Source organism: Gopherus evgoodei, chromosome 1 (assembly GCF_007399415.2).
Source record: "Gopherus evgoodei ecotype Sinaloan lineage chromosome 1, rGopEvg1_v1.p, whole genome shotgun sequence".
Classification (NCBI taxonomy): Eukaryota; Metazoa; Chordata; order Testudines; family Testudinidae; genus Gopherus; species Gopherus evgoodei.
In genome coordinates this window covers 272,541,302-272,562,067 of record NC_044322.1, presented here as the reverse complement: position 1 = coordinate 272,562,067, position 20,766 = coordinate 272,541,302, and the positions used below count along the sequence as shown (strand labels likewise).

General features: G+C 49.5%; 1 protein-coding gene across 2 annotated transcripts in view; it reads right to left on the bottom strand.

Annotated features, from left to right (window-relative positions):
* Nucleotides 1–15,919: 15,919 nt before the first annotated feature.
* Nucleotides 15,920–20,766, bottom strand: part of LOC115643178 (histone acetyltransferase p300-like) — a 125,239-nt gene continuing 120,392 nt past the window's right edge. For both annotated transcript variants that reach the window (XM_030547029.1, XM_030547037.1), the window contains exon 31: nt 15,920–19,254. In XM_030547029.1, coding sequence (XP_030402889.1) covers nt 17,014–19,254 — 2,241 coding nt within the window. In that variant the 3' untranslated portion in view covers nt 15,920–17,013. The remainder of the gene's footprint in view (nt 19,255–20,766) is intronic.

Here is a 20,766-nt window from a genome sequence, read left to right as displayed (position 1 = left end):
GGCCGCAACCGGGACAGATGAAGATCTGGCTGCCACGGTCGCTGCCAAAGAAAATGGCACCCCCAAAATCCTTGCATCCTAGGCGACTGCCTAGGTCGCCTAAATGGTTGCACCGGCCCTGCCCTTTACTCAAACAATAAAAAAAGACGGTTACTCACCTTTGTAACTGTTGTTCTTCGAGATGTGTTGCTCACATCCATTCCAGTTAGGTGTGCGCGCCGCGCGTGCACGTTCGTCGGAAACTTTTTACCCTAGCAACTCCAGTGGGCCGGCAGGTCGCCCCCTGGAGTGGCGCCGCCATGGCGCCCAATATATATCCCTGCCGGCCCGCCCGCTCCTCAGTTCCTTCTTGCCGGCTACTCCGACAGTGGGGAAGGAGGGCGGGTGTGGAATGGATGTGAGCAACACATCTCGAAGAACAACAGTTACAAAGGTGAGTAACCGTCTTTTCTTCTTCGAGTGATTGCTCACATCCATTCCAGTTAGGTGACTCCCAAGCCATACCTAGGCGGTGGGGTCGGAGTGAGAAGTCGCGGCATGGAGCACTGCAGTTCCGAAGGCCGCATCCTCCCTCGACTGCTGGACCAGGGCGTAGTGGGAAGCAAAGGTGTGGACCGATGACCAGGTCGCTGCCCGACAGATTTCCTGGATGGGCACACGGGCGAGGAAAGCCAGTGACGACGCCTGCGCCCTGGTAGAATGCGCAGTCACACGGCCCGTAGGGACATGGGCCAAGTCATAACAGGTCCTGATACAGGACGTAACCCAAGAGGATACCCTCTGGGAGGAGATAGGAAGCCCCTTCATACGATCTGCTACCGCCACGAAAAGCTGGGGGGATTTTCGGAAGGGTTTGGTCCTCTCTATGTAGAACGCGAGAGCCCTACGGACATCCAGCGAGTGGAGCTGCTGCTCCCTGCCTGAGGAGTGAGGTTTTGGGAAAAAAACCGGAAGGAAAATCTCTTGGTTGACGTGGAAGGCTGAGAACACCTTGGGCAGAAAAGCAGGGTGTGGTCTCAGCTGCACCTTGTCTTTGTGGAAGACCGTATATGGGGGGTCTACCACAAGAGCTCGGAGTTCCGACACCCGTCTAGCTGAGGTGATAGCTACTAGAAAGGCAGTCTTCCAAGAGAGGTAGAGCAGGGAGCAAGTAGCTAACGGCTCAAAGGGGGGCCCCATGAGCCGGGACAACACCAGGTTAAGATCCCAGGTCGGAGCAGGGGGACGGACGTTAGGGAATAAACGTTCCAGCCCTTTAAGGAATCTCGACACCGTCGGGTGAGAAAAAACAGAGCGACCGTCCGCACCCGGGTGAAAGGTGGAGATAGCTGCTAGGTGGACTCGCAACGACGATAAGGCCAGACCTTGCCCTTTGAGGGACCAAACATAGTCTAAGATTTCGGTTACCGAAACTTCCATAGGGCGGAGATTTCTCTCTACGCACCAACAGGAGAAGCGTTTCCATTTCGCCGAATATGTGGCTCTTGTGGACGGTTTCCTGCTGCTCAAGAGCACCTCCCTCACAGGCGTGGAGCAGCGCAGCTCGGAACCAGTCAGCCACGCCGGAGCCACGCCGCTAGGTGCAGCGACTGCAGGTCTGGGTGACAGAGGGTCCCGTGGTCCTGGGTAATCAGGTCCGGATGAAGGGGCAGGGGAACTGGGTCGGCTACGGCCAAGTCCAGCAGCATGGTGTACCAGTGCTGCCTGCGCCATGCCGGGGCCACCATGATCACGAGAGCCCTGTCTCTGCGCACCTTCAGGAGGATCTTGTGGACCAGAGGGAACGGGGGAAACGCATAGTACAGGTGGGTCGACCACTGGATGAGGAAGGCATCCGCTATCTACCCCGGCTCCCTGCCCTGAAAGGAGCAGAACGCTTGGCACTTCCTGTTCCCCTTGGACGCGAAGAGGTCCAGCCGGGGATAACCCCACCTCCGGAAAATGGAGAGAGCGACGTCCGGGCGAAGGGACCACTCGTGTGACAGGAAGGATCTGCTCAATCGATCCGCCAGCGTGTTCCGTACTCCAGGGAGGAAAGAAGCCCTGAGGTGAATGGAGTGGGCTACACAAAAGTCCCAGAGTCGTATCGCCTCGAGGCACAGGGAGGAGGACCTGGTGCCGCCCTGCTTGTTGATATAGTACATGGTCGTCGTGTTGTCCGTGAACACGGCGACACAACGACCCTGAAGCTGATGACAGAACGCTTGACAAGCAAGGCGGACCGCTCTCAACTCCCGCATGTTGATGTGTAGCCCCACTTCCTCCTGAGACCACAGGCCCTGTGTCCGCAGGGTCCCTAGGTGGGCCCCCCAGCCTAGATCTGAGGCATCCGTTGTCAGGGATACCGAGGGCTGAGAGGGGTGGAAGGGAAGACCCGCACATAATACGGACTAGTCTAGCCACCAGCCGAGAGAATCTAAGACCTTCTGGGGGATTGTGACTAACATGTCTAACGGTTGCCTTGCCGGCCTGTAATGACTGATAAGCCACAGCTGGAGAGGCCTCATGCGGAGCCGAGCGTAGTCGGTCACAAAGGTGCAAGCCGCCATGTGGCCTAACAGGGTTAGACATGTCCTCACTGACGTCAATGGGGCTGACCGCAAACGTTGAACGATCGCCACCATGGTCTGGAACCGTTGCAGAGGCAGCAAGGCCCTGCCCACAGTGGCGTCCAGGACGGCCCCGATAAATTCCACCTTCTGAGTGGGCCTCAGGGTGGACTTGTCTGTGTTTATCAAGAGGCCCAGACTTGCAAACATGCCGGTGATCACGCGGACATGGCTGTTGACTTGTTGTTCCGACGTGCCCCGAATCAACCAGTCGTCCAGATAAGGGAACACGTGGACACGGTTGCGCCGAAGATGCGCCACGACAACTGCCATGCATTTTGTAAACACCCTCGGGGCCGTGGACAGGCCAAATGGGAGGACTGCAAATTGATAATGAAGAGCCCCCACAACGAAGCGGAGGAAGCGTCTGTGGCGCGGCCAAATGGCAATGTGGAAATACGCGTCCTGCATGTCGAGGGCGGCGTACCAGTCTCCCAGATCCAGGGATGGAATAATGGTCCCCAGGGATACCATGCGGAACTTCAACTTCACGAGGTATTTGTTGAGCTCTCGCAGGTCGAGGATAGGCCTGAGGCCCCCCCTTGGCCTTGGGGATCAGAAAGTAGTGGGAATAAAACCCCTTGCCTTTCTCGCTTTCCGGAACCGCCTCTATAGCTCCTTTGCTGAGGAGCGTCTGCACCTCCTGCCGAAGGAATTGCTTGTGAGAGGGGTCCCTGAAGAGGGACGAGGAAGGAGGGCGGGAAGGAGGAAATGAAACAAACTGCCGGCGGTATCCCGTCTGCACCATGCTTAAGACCCAGCGGTCTGATGTTATTTGGGACCACGCCAGGAGGAAAAACGAAAGGCGGTTGGAAAACGGGGGGGAAGGATCCATAGGGGAAACTGTTACTGCGCCCTCGGGCGCACCTTCAAAATGAAGGCTTAGGTCCAGGCGGGGGTTTTGAGGAGCCTTGGTTCTGCCCCCCTTGGTTCCCTGAGTGCCTGCGCCTTCCGTTCCTGCCGCGGCGCCTGTAAAGGTCCTGCCGCTGGCGGAACTGGGAAAACGGCCTGCGTTGTTGTTGTTGCTGCGACCTAAAGGGTCTACGCTGCGTCACAGGGGTGTGCATCCCGAGGGACCGCATAATGACCCGGTTGTCTTTCAGACTCTTGAGTCTGGGGTCTGTCTTGTCAGAGAACAAGCCCTGGCCTTCGAAAGGAAGGTCCTGTATAGTATGCTGGAGCTCCGGCGGAAGGCCGGAAACCTGCAGCCAGGAGATGGGACGCATCGTAACTCCTGACGCGAGGGTACGGGCAGCCGAGTCCGCAGCGTCCAAGGAGGCTTGCAAGGCCGTGCGTGCGACCTTCTTGCCTTCGTCCAAGATGGCCGCAAACTCTTGGCGAGCATCCTGTGGCAGCAGCTCCTTAAATTTGTCCACTGCCACCCAGGAATTAAAGGCATATCTGCTCAGCAGGGCCTGCTGGTTGGAGACCCTGAGCTGCAGCCCTCGCCTCTGCCTCAGGAGCCACAGCGGAGTCTTGCTGCTTGGACCCTTCCTCCCCTTCTGGGGAGGGAGGAGGGCGAGACAACAAGGCTTCAGGAGCCCTACGCTCCGCAGTCGCCGGCCTAGCAGGGAGCTGCTGGGGGCCCTGGGCCTGATGGTATGCCCAGGGTGTCCAGAATCCCCACTGTTGTGGGCCTTGGTCCTGCAGCGGCGGATCACCGAACAGCGCCGTCTGCCGGTCGGTGCCCAGCGCATACCCGCTGTCCGTCTGTGAGGATACGGACGGCTGTCTAGAGGGCCATGGAGGGGCCGACCCTGGATGGTAAGGGTCTGCGCGGGCCGGCACGGAGGATCGTCTCGGTGCCGGGGACCGGTGCCGGGAGTCATATCGGTGCCGGGATCGGGATCGGGACCGGGTTCTGTCGCGGTGCTGGGATCCTGATCGGTACCGGGCGCCGCTTCGGTGCCGGGACCTGCCACCGGCTCGGTGCCGGGAGGTCGACCGAGACCGGGACCTGCCACCGGCTCGGTGCCGGGAGGTCGACCGGTGCGGCGAGTAGCGTCGGGACCTGCTCCTGGAATCGCGGTGCTGGTCTCGGCGACTGAAACCTGACCGTGATCGTCTCGATGTCGACCGGTGCCGCGAGTGTGACCGGTACCGCTGAGGGGAGCGGTGCCGGGACTGCGAGCGGCGGCGGGACCTGGAGCGCCCAAGACGTCGGGACCTGGATCGTGAACGAGATTTTCTGGGCAGTGCCGACATCATGGGCTTGCCTCTGGACACAACCCGCACCGGAGGTACCGGGGGTGGCAGCCGAGTGGGCTCAGTCAGGGCTATGAGGTCCCGAGCCGAGGCGAAGGTCTCCGGTGTGGATGGGACCATTATCTCAACCCCAGATCTCATGGGGGAGCTCGGCGGTACCGGACTCGACGGACCCGCTGGGCCCGGAGTCGACGGTGCCGGCGACGCCGCGGCCGATGTCGAGGCCGGGAGCTCTAGCCGGGTCTGCCTGGCCGGAGTATTGGACTTCGACGGCCTTGGTTCTGACTCCGGTGCCGGAGAGGGTCGGTGCCGGGGAGTCTTCTCTGTGCCGGTGCGATCCGGTGCCGGCGCCGAGATCACGGCCTGCGAAGCCGTCGGGTCAAGTGCCGCCTCCATGAGGAGAGTCCGGAGCCTTTGATCCCTCTCCTTCTTTGTCCTTGGCTTAAAAGCCTTACAGATGCGGCACTTGTCAGATCTGTGCGATTCCCCGAGGCACTTCAGGCACGCTTCGTGGGGATCGCTGGTAGGCATGGGCTTCTTGCAGGCCGCACACTGTTTGAAGCCCGACGAAACAGGCATGAGCCTGGCGCCGGGTGCCGGGAAGGGCTAAGCCCCCAGCGAAGAACTACTTAATAACTATTTAACTTAACTATCTACTTAACCAACTAATTAACAACTATAATGGACTAGAGATGAACGATAGATAAACGATAGAGAACTAGGAGAGCTAGGGACGTGGAGGAAAGCTATGCTGCGCTCCACAGTTCCAACGACCGACACGGCGGTAAGAAGGAACTGAGGAGCGGGCGGGCCGGCAGGGATATATATTGGGCGCCATGGCGGCGCCACTCCAGGGGGCGACCTGCCGGCCCACTGGAGTTGCTAGGGTAAAAAGTTTCCGACGAACGTGCACGCACGGCGCGCACACCTAACTGGAATGGATGTGAGCAATCACTCGAAGAAGAACAACAACATTTCATTCCCTCCCTGCATTCAAGTAATTTGTAACTCAATCCCAGCCAAAATCTATCACTTGGGCAACACAGCTCTGTTTGCTGGATACCTAGATAGATTAGGTCTGAATGTAAATACAATCTGGTCCTGAAGCCTCTTCCTCCAGCCCCCAGCTCATCACTAACTGCCAGGGAGATCTCATTTAGACTTGCTTACAAATCATCATTTGAAATTATTAGGTTGACCAACATCACCGAAATGAATGCACTGACCTTGTTATAAAAAACAACCGCTATTTAAAGAAACTAGTCTATGTTCATACTTTTCAAATCTATTACACTTTTTTCAGATACAAGTATTTATCATATCAAAGTGTGTATTAATGTTTCAATTTCAATTCAAATGTCCAAACAATCACTAAATTGGCAATACTGCGTGTAACTAGTTCACAAAACTGGGGGGTGGGGGTGGAGAAATTCAGGGGGGATGTAGGGAAATCCCGGCAAGCATGATCATTAATATAGAGTGCGTTACCCAAAGGAAAGTATCGCAGAGCCCACTACAGAGGGGCTATTAAAGTAACCACACCTCCCCTGCTACTATGGGAGCCCAGGAATGCAGTGGTGCAAACACATTAAAACATTGCTTAAGACGGTGTAGGCTCTGTAATAGCACTGAGGGAGAGAAACCCTGGGAGAGTAAAAAGCTGGGGGAAGGGGAGGGCATGTTTGCCCCCTGCCCATCCCTGAAGTGGTCGGGCCTGTGTTGGAATAGCAGAGGCCTGGCCGGATGGAGCCATTTCCTGGAATTGATGTCATACATCTCCCACTCCCCACCGTAAGGCAGCTGCTACATCCTGTGACTGACAGAACACCCGCAGAGCTTTGGGGAAAGGCGGCATGAATTTCATTTCTTGTGTGTAGGTATTCGACTATGTAGACTTGATGCAACCTGCTGAATTTGTCTGGGGGAAATGCTGTGCTTTTAACAAAACAAAAATGTTCTGATGGTTCATGAAGCACAGGGGTGGCTTTAGCTATTTTGCCTTACGCCTAGTTCACACTGTGAGAGGCCTGACCCATGATTTTGGGGCTTCTAGTGGTACGGATGCTAGTATGGACAGGACAGTTCTGATGACCCAGTTGTTTAGGCAGAATTTAAGTTGGTTGGAGAGAAGCTGGTCTTGGAAATAGTTCTGTGCTCTCTGGGTGCTTTGTGTCTGCTGCTGTCTGACTTAGCTCTGGCAGCAGAATGCAGAAAATACACCAGACAGGCCTTCAGTCCCTTCCCCCATCTTTTTACTTTCCTAGGGTCTATCTACACCAGACAAGCCATCTGCCAGTGTGGGATCGTGTGTGGAGGCCTGGACTTGAGAAATCTAACATCGACATAACTGTCTAAAGCTTATAATCTCTTATAAAAACACATAGAAAAATGTCTTTGAGGATCAGCAATTGTCTGGGAAGTTAATGGTGTTCTAAAGTTACCCAGTTAAGCCAGTGCAGTTAGAGATTAACGTGACTGGTTCAGAAAGTCTGCTAAGCACTGTCCCACAATGCACTAGTCACTTTCCAGTTGGTCTGTCTGGTGTACTTTCTGCACTCCACTGCCCAGGGCGCAGCTTGGCTAGAAGTCACTTAGTCATACAAATACTGCTGCAAACACACCGCAGCTCACTGGCAATCTCCGTAGCAAGCAACTCTTCCCCTTCCACAGGTGCATTCAAATAGCACATCTCAGAGCAGACTGTCAGCCAACTGGCCTGCAATGCCAAGCAAAAACTAAGGATGGCAAGACAAAATTATATGATCAAGGACCAGAATAGCCAGTCCAGAGTGGGCGGAAGACAGGCCCCATCAACACTGAGGCTGTGCCTCTACACCCAGCCCAACCAATACTCAAGGACAGAGAGAGGCCAGGAACATTAATGCTGGATGATAAGGAGGGGCAGTAGGGAAGACCAGGATGCCGAGGAGCATGACAGGGAACTATCAGGCTCCTAGGACATTTTGGGGTCCCCCAGGATGACATGTCAGGAGACTTACAGGGATGGTGTGCACGACATGGCAGACGTTGGAGGGGATGGAATCGAAGGAAGAGGCATCCTTTAAACAAAGTAACATTTTATTGCACAATAGACCAAGAGCAGTCGAGATAGAGCAGATGTGAAACCTGACTTTTCCAGGTCCATGTTCAAAGCAGACACACAAGAATAGGCATAAGGGTTTATGAGTGTTTGTCAAGCCTTATCTACACACAAACTGGAAACAAAAACTAAAGTGGTCGTGATTTACACTGTTAGCCACAAGTCAGTATGTGAACATGTATTTCAAGAATAGGAGTGTCCTATTTCAATATTCATAGACAAGATGTTTAACTATTTCATTCTCTCACCTGCTATGTAGTTTTGAGGACTTTTCTCCACAGCAAAATGTATTGAAATGGCTCTGTTACAGCCCCTGTCTTTTCTGCTTTGGCTAACATTGATCTATCTGAGGTAACATTTTAATCTAACTCCAAAGGAAGACAATAGAAAGGTCCCGCAGCCAGAGCCGGTGCTAGGCATAAGCGGACGATACATTGCTTAGGGCCCCAAGCAGCTCCCGAGAGACCCCTATTTATTAATAGTATGTGTTGTGGGTGGGGTGGCCCTAAAAATATTCCCGCTTAAAGCCACCAATGGGCTAGCACCGACATTGCCTGCAGCCTAAGTGAAATCCTCAGCGACATCTATACCACCTTCACCAGTTTGCTCGTAGTTGCCTCCATAGGGCTTGTACTAGTATACTGACAGAACCAGCTAGATGGGTCACTCTTAGCTGGTGTAATGGCCGGCTGGTTCCCTTTTCCTCTCACGAGGGCCGACCCTAGACCAAATGGTGCTCCAGGTGAGGAGTGTCTTCAGTGGCCCACTCTTCATTTGTTAAACTTTTGAATACCTTATTTTTTATTTCATTTGTAGCCCATTTCATGGCTTTGATGCATAATTTGCATGCAGGAGTTATCCCTGTCATATAGTCACTACTTACACTCTTCAAGTCTTAGAACACAAGTATGATTTCACAATTACACAAGGTTCACAATATTGCAGCTGGACCCTCACTTCAGTTCGTTCTTACTCACTGACTGGCGACGCCCTGCCCCTTGTATACCCGCGAGGGCATGGGACAATATTCTAGGAGATTCCAGGAAAATGTAGTTCTCACAGTCTGGAAGGTTCCATGAGATTCTACAAAGGTCCAGAACAGTCAAGGTGGTTAGTAAAAGATGGATCCACATACAGAATACCTGAAATGTTACTTCAAACATTCTATTTTCCCTTTTGTCACTAACAACAGAAACAGCACCCCGAGCCCAGCGCCCCTGAAGCCCAGAACTCCATGCAGCCACCTGGGTTGCCTTTCCCTAAATCCAGCCCGACCTCTCACTCCCACATCTCCACTTCCTGAGGCTGGGGCCTATTTCCTCTCCTCCAAATTGGGCTGAAGTAGAGGAAGTGACAGTGATGCCTCATCACCAGCTGCTTTTACAGGCTCTACTTAAAAAGTAATTTACCAAGGGACGAAAAAGGGGCATTTGATTAGCGATTGCTCCTCCTCCATTACCACCTCAGAAACATCAGACATTCCAACTTTTTTGTTTTTTTAAATAAAACTTTAGAAATAGCAGCTGAACCTTGGAAAGCCGGCAGCCGCTCTCCCAGCCCTTAGTCTAAGGTGTGGTGGTGTTTGTTAGGCATTTAAATGATGGAGTAAAAAAAAAATGGAGACCAAACCCTTCTCCTCCAGCAGATTAGCTCCAGTGGACAGTTTGGGTGCTGCCAGTGGCATTTATTATACTAAATAAGGTCTCTTCACTGTCACCTTCTCCAGGGGTGGCTCCAGGCCCCAGCATGCCAAGCCTGCCTGCTGTGCTTGGGGTGGCAAAATGCCTAGAGCCGCCCCTGACCTTCTCCCCCCTCTTCATATGTCTGTTGAATACACTGGTTGTCTTGTTATATGCCAAGGTTGGAAGCTCTTTGGGATGGGAATATTAAAAAAAACACATCCCATTCCTAGCCCAATAGAACCCTGATCCATGCTGGGAAACCTCTAGCTGCTAACACAATAAAAAGATCTTCTTTCAGGCACAGTATCCTTCCAGAAAAATGGTACCCACTCATCCAAGTTACTAATGTAAAAAACTAGAAAGCTAAACAAATCCCATGAATCCCTTCTTCAAGGCTTAGCAGCTCTGGAGAGACCTTTGTTGTGTAACGTGCAGTGAAAGTGCTAAACTGCACAACTTTAAATCCAGACTGGTGTGTGTGCTCTCTCTCTCTCTCTCTTCTCTACCTCAAAGAGCAGTTTTTGGGTGGGATACAGGAACTCCTGGCTGAAATCCTGTAAGTTGTGATATATAGGAGGTTAGACTAGATGATCAATGTGATCCCTTGTGGCCTTAAAAAAACCAAATCTATGAAGCTGACAGAACAAAGAAAGATGCAAATGGCTTCTTGGCCATGTGTACAGGGCCCTCCCACCTATACATTGTATGGGAAACAAACACATTCACCTTCTGTAAGGGAAGTTGCATGCATTAAAAGCCCTTCTTTTGGTATTTAACAAGGCCAGGTATTACTACCTGTCATAAACGGATAGTTAAGAGTTAATGGAACAGAAATACTTCATATCTCTTTTGCCTGTAGAGGGTTAACAAAATCAGTAAGCCATGCTGTCACCTGACCAGAGGACCAATCAGGGGACAGGATACTTTCAAATCTTGAGGGAGGGAAGTTTTTGTGTGTGCTGTTAGTTTTTGATTGTTGTTCACTCTGGGGGCTCAGAGGGACCAGACGTGCAACCAGGTTTGTCTCCAATACAGGCTCTTATAAGTTTAAAATAGTGAGTACTGGATAGATAAGGCAAGCTAAGCTTATGTTTGTTTTCTTTATTTGCAAATGTTTATTTGGTTGGAAGGAGTTCAAATATGTATTTAGCTGGGAGGAGTTCAAGTTTGTATTTTGCTGAAAGGATTTTTAATTTGGTACTTGTATACTTAGGCTGGGAGGGTATTCCCAGTGTCTATAGCTGAAAGACCCTGTACCTATTCCATCTTAAATTTACAAAGATAATTTTTACCTTTGTTCTTTCTTTAATTAAAAGCTTTTCTTGTTTAAGAACCTGATTGTTTTTTATTCTGGTGAGACCCCAGGGGACTGGCTCTGGATTCACCAGGGAATTGGTGGGGAGAAAGGAGGGAAGGGGGAGAGAGAGGCTAATTTCTCTCTGTGTTAGGATTACTGTCTCTCTCAGGGAGAATCTGGGAGGGGGAGAGAGAAGGAGGGGGAAGGTGAATTTTCCTCTCTGTTTTAAGATTCAAGGAGTTTGAATCACAGTGATCTTCCAGGGTAACCCAGGGAGGGGAAGGCTGGGAGAGGCAACGGTGAGGGAAAGGGTTTACTTTCCTTGTGTTAAGAGCCAGAGGGTCTGGGTCTTGGGGGTCCCCGGGCAAGGTTTTGGGGGGACCAGAGTGTACCAGCCACTGGAATTCCTGGTTGGTGGCAGCGCTACAAGTACTAAGCTGGTAATTGAGCTTAGAGGAATTCATGCTGGTACCCATCTTTTGGACGCTAAGGTTCAGAGTGGGGGGTTTGTACCATGACACCAACCCTACAACAATCCCCCTCCATGAAACTGAAAATGCTGTATCATGCTTGCATGGCCAAAATTAAAAGGCAGTAATAGAAGAGCCTTATAACTCTGAATTCGGCTAAGACCTGTTTCTTTAAACTGATTGTTAACATTCATATAATATTGACTCTGAACAAAACCAAGTTCAGTGAGAGCAGCAAATGTGCAAGATATCCCACTGCACCTCATGGGTGCCTGACTGCATCTCCAGCTATTATTCCAGCTCACAAGAATGGATGAATAGCAAAGTGAGTAGTGAAGCAAACCCACTTGCAAATGCATCCTCCGGGAAGAGTCTGACTTACACAGCAGAGGTTCACACTTGGTAGAGAAGCAAGAATGTTATTGTGTTACTGTCGGTATATACTCTGACTAGGGTTAGTTTAGGGCATGCAGTCAACACAGGTGACTACAGATTAGCACTGAAACACGTTAGCGGAATTTTAAAAAATTATTGTCCTGAAGATCACATTAAATGGATTCTTAATGACATATACATAAACATAGTTTCAGACATTAGAGAGGATGGCTTATTGACAAACAGCTTTAGCTCTAAACTAATGAAATGTGTAACTCAACCCATCTGGAACAAATAGAAAGCAGGGAGGACAATACACTGGGGCCAAGGTTTTCAGATGTATAGGATGCTGGTGACTAGCACGTCTGAAGATCAGGCCATTTCAGTATGTTCTTGAGTGCTCAAAGGTGCAGCACTAAGATGGATGTGTTCTTGCAGTTACTGCTGTTATGCTGGTTGTGGTCATACCAGAACAACCCCAAAAGGAGAGACATGGTTGCAAAGGCTGATAACACCAAACACATTTCACTTTTTAATGAAACTACAGCAATCCCAGGTTCAGGAAGCAAAAAGCAGTAGGTGGAAGAGGAAAAATTCTCCTCACCCTTTCTCAGAAATCAAACAGTAAAGTTCAGGAGATGATGAGGTGGATTGAGATGATACCTCTAAGTAATTCCAACAGAAACCCTCTCCCTATTCTTCACCGCAACTGAAGGGAGTTTGTCAGGAGAAGTAATACAGGACAGCTCCTGTAGATGGCCTGTACAGACCCTCTCTCCTGAGATATTTCCACCCATGACTAACCCAAGAATTATCTGAGGCCTGGTCTACACTGAGAAGGGGGGTGTCGATGTAAGATATGCAACTTCAGCTACAGGAAATCGATCGCTACACACAGATATGGCGGGTAGTCTGGACATACCCTGAGAGATTTAATGAAGGATTTTATCCCATTAGGTTTGTAGCTAAAAGGGCACCTCCAGCATCTTAGCCTTAACAGCTTGACCAACCCCACAGTGCATTGGTCTTATTCAGCTTAAAGTTTGAGGCTACTTTCAGCAGGAGGCTGCAGCACCAGTTCATCTTTGAGAAACACTCCTTAAGCAGGGCTAGTCACTACAGCCTGGAGCTCTGGGACCCTCATGACCAGCACTGTCACAAGGAATGCAGTCTTCAGAGCCAAGGACAGAACGTTCTCCTGGAGATTGAAATAGATACCAGCAGTTTGCCTAGGATGAGGGAGAAGCCTCTCAAGGTCAATGGGAACACAGAGGTGGGATGTTAAATGGTCCCTTTCAAATGCTAAGGCTAGCATGGAAAAACTGAAACTTCTTCCATTGGAATACAATATGCCAGTCACTGAGAGATTAACTTTAAGGGAAGTTACCGAGCAGCCCTATTGCCTTACAGTTCATAGTGCCCAGGACAGGCGCTGACACAGATAAATGGTCTATTTCTTCTGTCTGTGCTGCCCAAATAGAAAACTTTCCTCTTGCTGCTACACAGGGTTTTCCTAATCAGAGTTTCCAATTCTCTAGCAGTATCTGCCAGACCTCCTGTACTACTATCTTAGCAAAGTATAACCTTCGTGTGGGTTAGAATCCAAGAAAGAGGGAGGTAGATGCGATTCTGCATGGCAGCAAAGCTAAAGGCCCCTGTGGCCTACAGCCACACTTGGTGACAGATGAATGTGGGAATTTTGGTAATTTTTTAAATTTCTATGCGCACCTCAGCTTCTCTCTGGGCTTTATAGTGCTATGAACTAAGTGCAAAGGGAAGGGGCAGGATTGGAATCTTGTAATAGTCGGTCTGGACACAAGCGCCATTAAACTGAATAAAGGCTACACATGTGAACGGAGGATGCAGAACAAAGGAAACCCCAATGGCCAGGACATTGACACCTAGCCACCAACATTCCCCCCACTTCCCCAGCAGGCAAACCAGCCCTATGCTGGAGAGGAAAGGGGAAAGGCACATGGTTGTGCTCTCCCCTGGGATGGGGACAAAAACAGGGAGAAAAAGGAAGCAGAGATGGTGCCTAGAGCAGCATGACTCAGGGACCCCTGATGCTCGGATCTGAACTCTATCTTAACCTTTGCTTCTTGATGCTGACCTTTGGGCTTTCAGATGCAGTATGCCGGGGATGGCTTGATGTTGCTGCAAATATCTATCAAAGCACTGCTCCCTCCACGGGTGAAGAGCAACCCTCTCACAGGAGCCTAGGTCAGCTGGGGTTGGTGCAGGAAGCCACACAGAAAAATATGGATCCATAGCCCCCAAAGGTTGTTTCAGAGTCATGGAGGCTAAGGACCTTTCCCCATGGAACTGTTTGGATCCTGGGGAGTTACCCCTTCAGCCCCCAAGGAGCTGGTTACACTCTAGGGCAGACACCAAACCTTATAGATCAATGACCGTTGACAACCTGAGGCTGGGATTTTGAAGGAGACCCAAAGCTGGTCACAACTCCAAATCCACCCTGAAACTCTTGGGGCCTCCTCCCTCAGCACGTATGAGATTAGAGGCTGATCATTGCCTACTCAGGGTGTAAATTTAGGGGGAATTTAGCACTAGTTAAGCAAACAGGCTTCACTCAAGCCTCTAAAGGCACTGCGCCTGCGGGACAGAATGGAAATCTAAGGTTAGAAAAGGGGCATTCTTTAAATGTTTGCCAGAGTCCCCATCCTTGGAAGAAGGTTGGTATAAGATAAAATAGTTCCTGGAACCAAAATCCCTAGCAAAGACATGCAAATCAACACTCAGTGTTTATCTATTTACAGTGCAACTAGGCATAGCTGGAGAGGGAAGCAAACTGGACCTTTTGGTTAGAGGCTGAGGGACGAGTTCTGCTGTATGCGTGTGCATCCTTAGTTGTTTCCGATGCGCCCTGCACCTTTCCATGGCAGAACAGAAAGCCTGCATTAATCGGCTGGAGAATTCTGGCTTGGTGTGAAGTGTGTAGATACAAGTCAGGAGTGGTGATCTGTATTAACAATACTTGAAAGAATCCCAAGCTTCTCACTGGAATGCTTTCTATGGACCCTAATGAGAGCTCCCCACCAGCTTTCATGTGGTCTCTACCTAGTAGGTGTATTTTTGTCTTTTAGCCCAAGTTATACTCATTTCTACACTGAGGAGTACTTATGGCACTCCATTAATCCAATGAAGTGGGCTTTAGCCCACGAAAACTTATGCCCCAATAAATTTGTTAGTCTCTAAAGGTGCCACAAGTACTTGTTTTTGCTGATACAGACTAACACGGCTACCACTCTTAAACCTGTCAATTCTACACTAGATTTCTCTTCCTTTTTGGTATTTAGACCTTTCAAATATTTCCAAGTAGCTATCTTACTCCCCTGCCTTCCCATAGCATGTGGCAAACAATGTTTATTCTTTGTCTTCCCTCACAAATCAATACCCACACCACCTTATTCTTCCAGTTTGACCCACAGGCTACATCTACACTTGGAGGTGAGTTTGCAATGCCTATCTCACATAGTTGTACTCAAGCTAGCATGCTAAAAATAGCATAGCCAGGACAGAAGAGGTGTCGGTTCAAACTAGATGCCCTGAAGACGTCCCCACCAGGATCCTCTGGCTATGTATATACTTGGGCAGCCTGTCCTACTCTGGTACACTGCTATTTTAAGTGCACTAGCTTGAGCAGAGCCACTGTGGGTACATCTATGCAAGCCAAGAATCACACATCCAGCTCCAAGTTTAGACAGTCACAAGGTTGGCACAAAAAGCTCTACAGGGTACTCCAGAGGGAATATGGTCTTTCAATTTTGTATCACCCAAGCAGAAGTTTGGGTTTCATATTAAAGAGCGGCCCTTGGAACTCAAGATGCTAACCTAGTCAAACACACCGACTGGAGCCCAGTGGACTGGCATGGCAGTTGTGTAAGGTGTGGGGACCATGCCTTGCGTTTTGGTAAATTACAGAATGAGCAGATGCAATTACGGAGTCTTCCCAAAATGTGCATTTCTAATGCTAATTATAAACAATCCCAGATTGTAAGTTTGCTTTTTTTTAAAAATGGCAAACACAAATGCATTAAATAATTCGCCAACTTCTGACCAAAAGTTTAAACAGCATATACTCCGCTGTCCTCACCATTTTAAAAACAAGCACCATAGGTGAGAGAGAGAGAGAGAGAGAAGGGAAGCAGTAAAAAGCAGGCTGTCTGTCTCACACAGTTTATTTAACAATAGGTAATAAGAAATCAATTTTAACAGTCTATACAGTGATCGAAAGTTCATATTTATAAGTAATCAACTTTAATTGCATGATTTACAACATTTGAGGGTTTTTTGCTTTCTATTTTCAAGTTTTACAGAAAGTGGAAGAGGGGGGGGAGAGAGAAAGCAAGCATAAAGAAGAAACCCCAGGGACTTTTCTCAGGTTAAAATCATCCTCTCAGAATTGTTTCTTACCCTCTTTTTTATTTTTTTTCTTTTGTTAGATGTAAAAATAACAAAAAAAAAATCTTTCAAGAAAACAGAAACCACAATATATATACTACATCCATTTGGCAGCTGCCCCTGTGTATTTGCAAAAATGTTGTCTTCTCTACATGTACAAATTATTTTAATACTTGAAGTTTTTTTAAGCTCAGACTCTTGTATAGAAAATTCTTGGAGGACAAAAGTAGACTTCAGGAGGGGTGAGTTATTTTATTTTTTACATTTTTTCAAAGAATTGACATCTTTCCAACCAAAGAGGAAAAAACTGGTATTTTTAATATATATTTATATATATGTAATGTATTTTTAAAGCAACATTAACCCCTTTTGTCCTCCGGTTTTAGAAAATGTTCTCCTGTGGGTTTTTTGCAGTGATGTGAGGAAAAACCAGAATAGGGAAAATGTTAACCATCTGCCTCAGTAAATAATAACTATCAATATTACATATTTTCATTAATTTAAAAAAAAATAAAACCTATTGGAGGCATGAGAAGGGGGCCAATTTGGTCAGCAGCCAAAAAACCGCCCCTTCCCCCCTCCACCTCCCAACGCACGCATGCGAGGAAAAACAAGAAAAAGGACTGGTTATGATTCCAGCCATAACAAAAATATATTCTTTGTATTCTATTGTCCCTCAGGTTCATTTTGTTGGTTTCTTGTTTTTAAAACCACAAACTACTGCTGCAGAGTTCGGATGTGTTCCAGGGAAAAATGTTGTTTTAGCTAAGAAAGATTCAAAAAAATTTGTCTTCAGTACAAAAAGTCTTGAGAAAATAAGTTTTTTTTTTGCTCCCAAAATGCTACAATGTGTCTAGTGTATGTCTAGTGTACTCTGTGAAAGGTTTGAATTCAAGTCTGAGTTATCGGAGCTGAGCCCCAGTTCTGTGGCGCTTGTACCATGGAGGCCTGCCATGCCTGGATTGCCAGCAAGCTGAGAAAGCATTGCACTCTGGTCCGGGCTGGCAAAGTGCCCCTGATCCATGGGGTTAGCTTGGGCGGCTACCAGTCCTGGATGTGGGGAGCTGGTCTGTGGAGAGACATGGTGTGGAGAAGGCTGAGGTTGCATCCGAGGGGAAGGGCTGGAATGGGGGGGCTGGGACTGGGGTCGCGGTGAGGGTACAGGCTGTGGAGAACGCACTTGATTGGTGAGCGATGAAGGGATCTGCTGGCCCTGTAAGTGTGGGGACTGGGCCTGACTGGGGAGCATGTGCTGTTGGGGGCTCATAGGGTTGGGCTGAGCTGGGGATCCCATCTGCTGCTGAAGTAGCCTCTGCTGGAAAGCCTGCTGCAAACTGGCTCCTGTCTCTGCACTCATTGCCTGTGGAAGCTGGCTCATTTGTCCCATAGTTCCTTGCTGCATCTGTTGCATATGATGCTGCATCCTTTGTTGTTGCTGCTGCTGCTGCTGCGCGTAACCGACACCCTGGGGCTGCTGAAATTGATTATGGTTGGCCATTCCGGGCCCCAACCCTGGACCGGCTCCTTGCTGCTGCTGCTGGCGCTGCTGCTCCATCATCTGCTGCCGTCTCATTAAAAGATCCCGAAATTGCGGAGACATCCCAGAGTGATTCATGTTCATCGGCTGTGCCTGAGGATTCATCCCACCCATGGCCTGCTGAGGCGGCTGCTGCTGCGTCTGTTGGGGCATGCTGGGCCTTTGCACCCCAGCTTGCATGGGGTTCATATTTTGCATGGCTGGGTTTGGGTGCATCCCTCCTTGCTGCCCTTGCATGGCTGGCTGTGGTTGAAGCCCTGGCTGACCCTGTGGCATTCCAGGCTGCCCTGGAATACCTTGTGGATTCTGAGACACTGCATACTTGGCAGCCCTCTGCTTGATGAAAGCAGCCAGTAGCTGAGGGTTGGAGTGGAGGATGTTAAGCACCTGCTGCTGCTGCATTGGGGAGCTGGGAGACCTGAGAGTCCGCAGTAAGTTTTGTAAGGCTGCCTGGGGCAGAGATGCTGGTTTTGGCTGAGGCGCACCAGGAACCTGACCCATTCCTGGCTGAGGCGCCATGTTCATAGGCTGCCCTGGCTGGGCTACTGACATCATGGATGGTCTCTGCATTCCTGGCTGGAGCTGCTGTGGTTGGGGTAACCCACTCTGGGCCCATGGTGGCTGCTGCTGGATTCCCGCTGGCCCCATGCCTTGATCTATGTGACTGCCAGGCCCTCTGGCCATCTGGGGAGGGTTCATCCCCATTGGTGGCATCGGATTCAGTTGGGGCATCTGGTGTTGAATTGGCCTTTGGAAAATCTGAACTTGTGCCATCTGACGCTGAGTCTCTGCTGCCCGCTGGATCTGCATGGCCATTTCTACTGCAGCTGGAGGAGGACCCTGGACTGGTGGCTGAGCAGTCTGAGGTGGAGTTGGAGGAGTTATCTGGCCACCTGCTTTGCCCTGGGACACAGCACCAGGGGGTTGAGTTCTCGGCATGGTGTAGGGCGGCATAGTATTGGGAGGTGCAGGTTGGGGTTGCGAGGCAGGCTGGGGTGGTGGCTGGGGTTGTGGGGTCTGTGGTGTTGGGGGCTGCTGGCCTGTTGGAGTTGTTGGTGTGGCTGGGGTTGGTGAAGGCAATCCTTGCTGCTGACCTACCACACCGGTCCTCTGCATGCTCGCCATCCTCCTTCGGAGCATCTGCGCCTGCTGCAGACGGTGCTGAAGTTGCTGTTGGCGAAGCTTGTGTTTAATGTTGAGGCAAAAGGGAACCGGGCACTTGTTCTCCTGGCAATGCTTTGCATGGTAGCAGCAAAGAGCAATGAGTTGTTTGCAAATAGGGCACCCTCCGTTGGTCTTGCGCTTGCAGCCTTTGGTATGTTGGACAACTCGCTTCATCTTCTGACAGGACGGCAGTGAACAGTTGGCATTACGACACTGGCAGGCATGGACAAGGGACTGGATACAGCGCTGGATGCTCAGGCGGCGAGAGTCGCCAGGGCTCTGGGTGGTTGCAGTCTGCTGGTTGTTGCTCTCATCGTCTAGGCCAAGGCCCAATTTCTCCATCTTGTGGTCGTGGTTTTTAGTGTTATAACAGGTGATGCACAGGTCGTAATCCTGAAAAGAGACCAAACATTTGGAAAATTAAAAATCTGTCTACATAACCTAGCACAATAAATATACAAAAAGGGGTCATGTTCCTAATGAGGGATATGGACTGTGGTTGGGGGGAGGGAGAAAAATTGGCCTTTTTGTTGATTATAAAACCAGAAGGGACCATTGTGATCATCTAGTCCAACTTCATGTGTAACACAGGCCACAGGACTTCCCTGGATCAATGTCTATTTAACTAGACCACTGATTTTAGGAAAATATCCAGTCTTGATTGCAAAGTTTCCAGTGATGGAGAATCTATCACAACCTATGCTAAACTGTTCCAATGGCTAATTACTATCACTTAAATTGACATCTTATTTCTAGTGCAGATTTCTCTAGCTTCAACTTCCAAGGCACTGGATCTCATCAGTCTAGCAGGCAAAAATATGAAGGGTCCTCATCACACTTCTGTTCTCCACATAGGTAGCTCTAGATTGATCAAGTCAACCTTTAAACATCTCTCTGTTAAACTCAATAGACTGAGCTGCTTGTAAGCATGTCTTTCAATCTTTTATTCATTCTTGTGGCTCTTCTCTGAACCCTCTCCAATATATCACTATCCTTCTTGAACTGTAGATGGTAGAACTGAATATTCCAGCAGCCCCACCAGTGCCAAAGAGAATAAAACTCCCTCTACCTGATATTCCCATTTATACATCCAAGGATCACACTAGCTCTTTTGACCACAGCGTTACACTGGGAGCTGATGTTCAGGTGATTATCCACCATGACGCCCAAGTCTTTTTCAGAGTGACTGCTTCCCAAGATACAGTCCCCTATGACCAGTGACCTCTGTTGGCCATTATTTATCACTCTCCCAGTCTTCGGATCATCTGAAAAGTATCACTAATAATTTTATATTTTCCTTTCAGGTAATTTATAATGTCCTCTGTGCCCAGGTACTGGAAGAAGTCCAAACAACTAACAGTGAAAAGTGTGTGGGCAAAACTGTATCTGACATTTATACAGACCAACAGCCAGGGCTTGGAAAACCTGTTTGCCCTGAGCCAGTAAAAATTTCACCTGACCAAGTGGGATCAGGGGACCACTGACTCCTTCCCCTGCAGGGAAGGAGGACCTCAGGGAACAGAGTAGCTATTCATCTGCTTGCTCTTCTTCAAAAGAGGAGTGGGGCACAATACTGCCACTTCTTTAAAAAGGGGAGAGGGAGGAGCAGATTGCTTTTCCCAGTGAGGAAGGAGAGCACAGAGCAGAGGGGCCACATGGAAGACAGATGGGAGGCTGGGGGGGCTTTGAAATTCTTAGGAAGGCAGAAGTCCTGCCAAATGGTAGGGGACCTGGTATTCCTAAAATTAGTGAAGAAAAGAAAACTCCCAGAATTCACTAACTGGAGAAGCTAGAATTTGTTTACTTAGGGGTATGTGGGAGGCAGAATGTCAAATTTTATTTGCAGTTTCTCAGAACTGAATTTAGGGCACAGTTAATTTACTGGTGGAGGAGTGAAGATTTAAA